This window comes from Heliangelus exortis, chromosome 24, assembly GCF_036169615.1.
Source record: "Heliangelus exortis chromosome 24, bHelExo1.hap1, whole genome shotgun sequence".
In the NCBI taxonomy this organism is placed as follows: domain Eukaryota; kingdom Metazoa; phylum Chordata; class Aves; order Apodiformes; family Trochilidae; genus Heliangelus; species Heliangelus exortis.
In genome coordinates, this window is record NC_092445.1 from 4,785,635 (window position 1) to 4,792,547 (window position 6,913).

Below are 6,913 nucleotides of genomic sequence, written 5' to 3' on the forward strand. Positions count from 1 at the left end.
CCCCCCTCTCGGTAACACGCACCCGCCCAGGGATGTACAGAGGGGTGCAGAGCAGCTCACGCACACGCACCATACCCACGGACACACTCGCACACACACCCCTCGCGACCCACGGGCCGTGTCCCAGCTCCAGGGGGACCACTGTCCCCTCGGGGTCCCCCCTGCCTCACCGTGTGCAGGCTGCCCATTGCCGTGCAGGGGTTTCCAGTGCTGGAAATTTGTGTGTGAGCAGAGAACAAATCCTTTACCCCTCTGTAACACACGGTGCTGTGTGATCAACATTAACAAACACAGTCCCACATTGCGTTTAATTTAATTCCACTCTTCCTGCCCCGAGCTACAGCTCCCTTCATTTTCATTTTTCCTCTGAATTCCCACATCTCAGACCTCTTTGATTTCCAGGTTTAATTAACAATTCTCATTAAATGAATTTTTATTCGTTTCTTTTAATATTACCCTGCCACCTGTCTTTAGGAGGCAGGGGCTGAACATTTATTCTAATTTATTTCTATTAAAGATGGCATTTAAGGGAGGGAGGAGGGATGTGCAGAGGTGTACAGGGTTGATCTATTCAAATCTCTTCACCCCCCTCAAATGCTGTTCAAGGATGTTGCTCCTGGAAGTCCTGTATTTATTTTCCACCAGATTCATTTCATTTGCCAGGAAAAATTGGATTGGATATGCTGTATTTGCAGTTATGTTCCAGTTCATTCATAATGTCCCTTTTTTTTTTTTTTTTTTTTTTTTTTTTTTTTTTTTTGTCTAGTCCATATAATACTGAGCCTTTTTTTTTTTCTAATCTGAAAGAGGTGAAACTGCAAAATCCAGGCAGAAAGGGCCAGCAGGCCTCTTTGTGGGGTGAGGAGGAGGATGCTCCCTGGCAGCCCCTCGGGGGGAAGCTGTGTTCCCACCCCAAACCGAGGCAGAGCAGAGGGAACCTGCAGCACTGACAGACAAAGGGAAGGAAAAACAAAAGGCAGAACTGCCCCACTGCCTCCCAGCACGATGAGCAACCTGGGGCCAGACAGCCTGAGCCTGCAGAGCCAAGGATGTCACAGAGGATGCTGCACACACGTTGTCCCAGCAGCTGCCTGGTTTGTTACTGGTTCAGCATGGGCAAATCAGTGGCTGGGGGTCCTCTGAACTTGGGTGATCCAACACAGCTCCTTGATAAGGGGCTGGAGAGCCAGGCAGGGCTTTGGGGAGAAGCACAGGGACCCTGCTAAGGGGGGGGGGGGCAGGAAGGAAGCCCCCTCACTGCTCAGGCATCCCACTCCCACCTCTCCCCCTTTGTTTGTGGGAGAGGGCAGCACTTGGGTCCTGCGGCAGACAAATAACAACCTTATGAAATATTTAATGCTATTGCCTGTGCTTTTGGGGTGGTATGAATAAACACTGCCAGATAATGTATGCAGTGGCCATGTTTGCAATGGCTTTGTGACATTTAAGCTGTCAAAGCAAAACTGAGTCTGCCTCTGCTCCTCTGGGGCTTTATCCATCTCATCCAAGCCATGGTGAACACCCAGCTCCTTCCTGGAGAGCTCACCCTGGTGTTGAAAACACACTGGGAGATAAAGCCTGGGTTGTTCTGGGTGCTGCTGACTGCAGCCCCGCTCCGTGCTGGGACCATGGCAGGTGACCTCCACCATTGGGTGCCCTCCACTTCTGAATGTACTTCATTCCATGTTGTTGAAGCTCGGGGGTCCTGGGGCAGGGGGGTAAACCATCCTTTTAGGGGTGCTCTGTCTAAGAATGTGTTGGAAAAGCAGGGTCCTGGGACAGAGACTGCTGAAGGATCTACACAACACATCACCCCCAGCATTCAGCCTGGCATCACCCCAGAGCAAGGCTGGTGTCAGTTCATGAGAACCAAGAAGAGTGTGTTCTGTGTTGTGCAAAGAAACAAGTACATGATGAGCCAGCAGCAGGGTCACACTCTGGCAAGGCCCACTCCTGATGGGACTTTCCCTTGAAGAGTGTGAGAATGAGAGAGGAGTGATCCTCTCCAGGCACCTGCTGCTGGCCAAACCCCACTGCCCTGGAATGTGGAGAAGCACAAACTGGAGGACTTGTCTGGACTCCTGGTTTGCTCCCAGGGAGCTGCCTGGGAATTAAAGACCAGCAGGCAAAGGTCTCTGTGGTAGGACTGCTCAGGCCTTGGATGGGGTCCTGCAATCCAGCCTGGATCTCAGTCAGGTGTTGTGGAAGCTCCTACCACTGCCTGCAGGGATGAACGAGAGCCAAACCAGCCCTGGAAGCCACAGTGAGCCCAGTGCAGTGCTGGGGAGAGGAGGACACCCTCCTGCTGATAGAGGCACCCATCCTCCTTAGCACTAGTGACAGCCTTGCATCAAACACCCTTTGACCAGAGGGAGAAGAGAGCGTGTAGGATTGGGAGCAGTCAAAGCTGAAGTGTTTGAAGGTTTGGATGTTTTTTTCTGACAATCTGAAGTTCATTTCTGACTCTCCTAAGGTGCTGATGTTTCCCCGTGGTGCTGGGGTGAGGTGTTCTTGGCAGCCTCTGCCAGCCCACGCTGGGGCAGAGCTCTGCTCCTTTCCAGGGCCAGGAAGCTCATTTGCTTCCTTGGCTTTCCTCTGGTAGCACCCACCTTTGTCCTGACTTGCATCAAACTTTTCAGGGCAAAGCTGGAAAGGTCAGAGAGAGACTTTTCCTGAACAAGAGCAGGCGCCTCCTCTCCGGCTGTGTAAGGATTGTGTGTGCTGTGTGAGCAGCGAGCTAAAAATACGGCAGAGAGCAGGAACGCCCCCAGACTCAGCCCTGCCTTTGAGGCAGCTCCTCGCTCCATTTCCTCGCCATCAGACGAACCCATAGCCCCCGCAGCACGAGTGCTGAGCGCCAGGCTCCGGCCAGGAGGCTGCTCCCAAAGAACTCCTCGACTGACACCTGGTGGAAACGCTCCCCGAAGCCGCCTGCACCCGGGCAGCTCCCAGAGCCCAAGGGTGTTAAAACTGCCCCCCATACATCCCATCCCCGCAGCCAGAGGAATCCTGAGCCAACACACACCCTCGTGCCTTGTGTAGGTGCTGGCAGGCAAGAACAAGTGGGGTTGTGAAAGTTTTGTAGGCAGGACTGTGGGATGATGGTGCCAGTCACGGATACCAGCAAGGAAATGGTGTCCCTGCACAGCAAAAGGGCCTTGGTGACAGTCACCCCAGCAGGGGACAGGGTTGTGCCAAGTTACAGTTACTCACTCTACTATTGGTAAATTTGCTGCTGTGGAGCAGTGCCAAGTGACTCTGCCAACCTGTGCAGGCCTTGGACAGAAAATAAGGTGACATGCTGAAGGGGTGTAAGAAAACTGGGAGTATCAGGCAACCCTCTAGGGCTCTAGGCAGAAATAAAGCCCAGCACTGCAGGAGTTTTAAAAACAAAGCAACAGAAAACATCTTTAATGTGTTTTAAAAAGGAAATACTGACAGAAGGTGAATCAGGTGTTGAAGTGAATCTGAGGCAGCTCTGCACGTCAGGTTGTAGATAGTGCAAATCCTGCTGAGTTCTGCTGCACTACTCCAGCTGAAAAAAGTTTGGTCATTTATATGTTGTTTTGGCGTTTTTTTGTCCCCATCTGGCAGCAAAGGATGCAGGAGAAACGTGGAACAGATCTTGTCCAGGTGTCTGGCTTCATTTCCCAGCCCAGGGGTGCTCCCAGTCCTCACTGCTCAGACAAACACTGTTCCAAAGCTGCCATACCGTACAGGTTGGCCCACTCCGTGCCATGGTGTGACAGGATCAGGTCCCTGCAGGGCTTGCTGGCTCTGGCCAGCTCCACCAACACCCCCTGGAAAGCAGCAATGAGCTCAAAATCCAGCGAGGCCGGGGCGATGCGGGTCAGCAGCTCCGAGAGGCTCTGCAGCCACCGCGCCTGCAGCACGGCTCCAGGCAGCCAGGGAAGCAGTGGGATACAGGCAGCCAGGGCCTGCATTCCCAGGAACCAGAGCTCACCCACGTCAGGCCAGGCACCCACGTAGGCAGGTGACAGGGCTGCAACCAAGCCCTCCTGCCCGGGGTCTGCCTGGGTGGTGTGGGCTTGTGAGAGGAAGAGGATGGCGGCGCTGAAAAACTCCTTGGCGGGAGGCGTCCCCTGGAGAACTGGGAGAGAAAGGAATGGATGAGTGGATACAGAGCTTGCTCAGCTAAAGGAGAGACCCTCCAGGGCTCTGCCTGCAGCAGGGCTTTCAGGGAGAGCAGAACACCATCCTCCTGCCTTAGAAATCCCTTAATCCCAGCCCGCTGGCATGCTGAATTCCTTGCTCCTCTAGGTTTTCGGGTTTGTCACTTTTCCAGTGACAGAAACTGGAGCCATTTACCCTTGGATTTGCTTTCTCCAGTCCCAGTGTCTGCACTTGCAGGGCAACCTGCAGCTCTGCCACTGGGATATTTTGTTACCTGCTGAGCTCATGAGGATCCTGGCCATCATCAGGCCCAGAGTAGCAAAGTTGGCTGCCAGGACCAGGTGATCTTTCTGGGGCAGCAGCAGTGGAAGAGACTTCAGCAACACGTCCATCAAGGAGGAAAAGGTTTTGTCTCGCCTAGAGAAGAAAGCAAATGCTGTGACACACGTTTCCTGAGCAGAGCCAGAAGCACCTGAAAATGTCAAGGTTAAATGCAGCAACAAGAAGTGTGATTGGTGTTGAAAAGGGGACATCCACCCTCTCTCTTCCCACCGACAATCTTGCAGCAAGCTCCCGCGGCTCCGTTACCTGACGAGGTCTGGGGCAGTCACAACAAGGTTGAGGAAAATCCCACACAAAGTCTGCAAACTCATCTCAGTGCTGGTCAGAGGAGTCAGGGACTTGGACTCGGTGGTCAGCACCTCCCACTGATGGAGGAAGTACTCACACAGCAGTGCTGGGGCCCCTGCTGAGATGAGGATGTCCCGGGGCCTGTCCTCTGCTGTTAGGTGGCAAAAGCCAGGGAGCAGCAATCTGGAAGCAGAAAGAAATTGGAAACATGAGGTGGAATGGATCTGCATCCAACTTCCCAAGAAGAGGCGTGGAACTGGGAAGCAGGGGAATATTCTAGCAGGTTGGTGCTAAAATGGATCAAACCTGTGCTTAAAAGACAAACCTCAGAGCATCCCGGGGTAAGGCAGAGCCCTCGGGGCTGAGCAGCTGTGGCTGGGGCAGTCCTGCAGCTGGGCTGCCCTCCTCAAAAAGCTTCTTGGAATAATGAACAAGGAAAGGCAAGAGCTCACAGATCTCCTGCTTGAGGGAGGATGTCTCCTCTGCCATCCAGGCCCCAAGGATTCGAACAGAAGCAAATATGAAAGGATCTTGTAGCTCCTCCTGTTTAACCTGCATGGAGAAGAAAGCAGACAGAAAATGAAACATTAGGGCTATTTTTCTCTTGAGCTACTGCAGGTAAAAAGCCCACAGTGGATTACCTGTCTCAAGTAGAATATCACAGCTCCAAAAGCCTCCTCCATAATCCTCATGAGCTGCATTTTCTGCTCCTCTTCTAGAAGTGGCTTCTCTTCTTTCAGGCACTCCTGGATCCCCATCTCAATAAGGACATAGCAGGCTGTTACCACTTCTTTTTTCCCTTCCACCTCCAAGGGATCTGGCTCTTCCAAGGTCAGGCGGACCTCCACACAGGCCAAGTTCACCAGCAAAGCCAAAAACTTGCTCCCAGCACTCCCTGCTGGGATCCACTCTGATCCACAGGCCTGCACGAGGCAGGCAGCAAGCTTCAGAGCAGGGTCCCGCTGCCTGTGGCTGAGTTTACTGCCCAAGATGTCAGCCAACCCTCTGTAAAGCCTGTGGAGGCACTCAGAGCCCTGAGAGTCCTGTGTGAGTGGTGGTGACAGGGGGATGAAGCGAGGCAGAACTTCACACAGCTCAAATTTGGTCATGTCTTCAGCCTTGAGGAAATCATCCGAGAGCTTGCTGAGCAGGGCCAGGAGGTGTGGAGCATCTCTCTGCCAGCACCTTGCCTCTGCCAGGGCCAACAGCCCCACCAGCAGTGTCAAGGCACGGGCAGAGCCATGGCTGCAACTGATGTAGGCCTGGCAGAGGGCAGGCACAGTCCCTTTGGTCACCAGTTCTCTGGGGCCTCTGGTGGTGGCCAGGACAGCACTCAGGCACTGGTATGCATCATCCACCATGGACTCGGGATTGCCGGGGGAAACCAGGATGTCATTGAAGGTTGGGATTTTGTTCAGGATCTGGGAGTGACCGGCTAGCTCTGGATCGGTGCAGAAACAGGCCAGGAGTGTGAGGCCCAGAGCCCTGAAGGTGTGTGGGGGGCACCCGGCCGGGGGCTGCCTGGAGCTCAGCAGCCGATTGGGAAACGTGAATCCAATTGCATCGAAGATCTGGCGGCGGGTCTTGGCGTCTAATTCTCCAGCTTTGACCGCTTTGGTCACCTGGAAGGGAAAGCAGGGGATCAAACGTGGGAAAATCAGAAACCTGAGCTGAACCCGTAACCGCTCAGCAGGTCACTCGGTCTCGGTGCTGACCCAGAGCTGTACCAAGGTACCACAGCACACCCCGAGCCAGACGAGGCTCCCCGCACCTCACTGACTGAGCCCCGAGGCCCTGCACCGCCCCGGTCACGGCTGCAACCCCCGCCCGGGCTCGCCTCCCCCCTGCCCCTTCCCGAGGGATCGGCGCGGCCCCGCAGCGCTCCCTCACCAGCAGCAGAGCTGCGAACTGCTCGTTGTCGTCCCTCGCCTCTCGGAGCGCACCGAGGCACCGCCTCAGTGTGGCCTCTCCGTCCCCGCTGCCCGAGGCCATTCCCGGGGCTCTCCCGCCGCTTCCCTCACTCCCGTGCCGCCCGCCTCCTCGCCTCTCGGCCAATCCTCGCCTCGCCGCCTCGCCGCGGACCAATCGCCTTCCTCCTTGTTGGGATGTCCCCGAAGCCACCGCCTCCGCTCGGCCTGTGGGCGAATCA

The 6,913-nt window shown here is 54.9% G+C and overlaps 1 protein-coding gene across 2 annotated transcripts; it reads right to left on the bottom strand.

Annotated features, from left to right (window-relative positions):
* Positions 1–3,381: 3,381 nt before the first annotated feature.
* Positions 3,382–6,838, bottom strand: NCDN (neurochondrin). 2 transcript variants are annotated; one of them, XM_071767637.1, is made up of 7 exons: positions 6,655–6,838; positions 5,406–6,386; positions 5,090–5,316; positions 4,723–4,947; positions 4,409–4,551; positions 3,965–4,111; positions 3,382–3,800 (listed from the first exon to the last, which is right to left on the bottom strand). In XM_071767637.1, exons 1-7 carry the CDS (start codon positions 6,754–6,756, stop codon positions 3,682–3,684), a joined length of 1,944 nt encoding a protein of 647 aa, XP_071623738.1. In that variant the 5' UTR covers positions 6,757–6,838; the 3' UTR covers positions 3,382–3,681. The 2 variants fall into 2 exon arrangements, with proteins under 2 accessions (XP_071623738.1, XP_071623737.1); XM_071767636.1 differs by having other exon boundaries at positions 3,382–4,111.
* Positions 6,839–6,913: the final 75 nt, after the last annotated feature.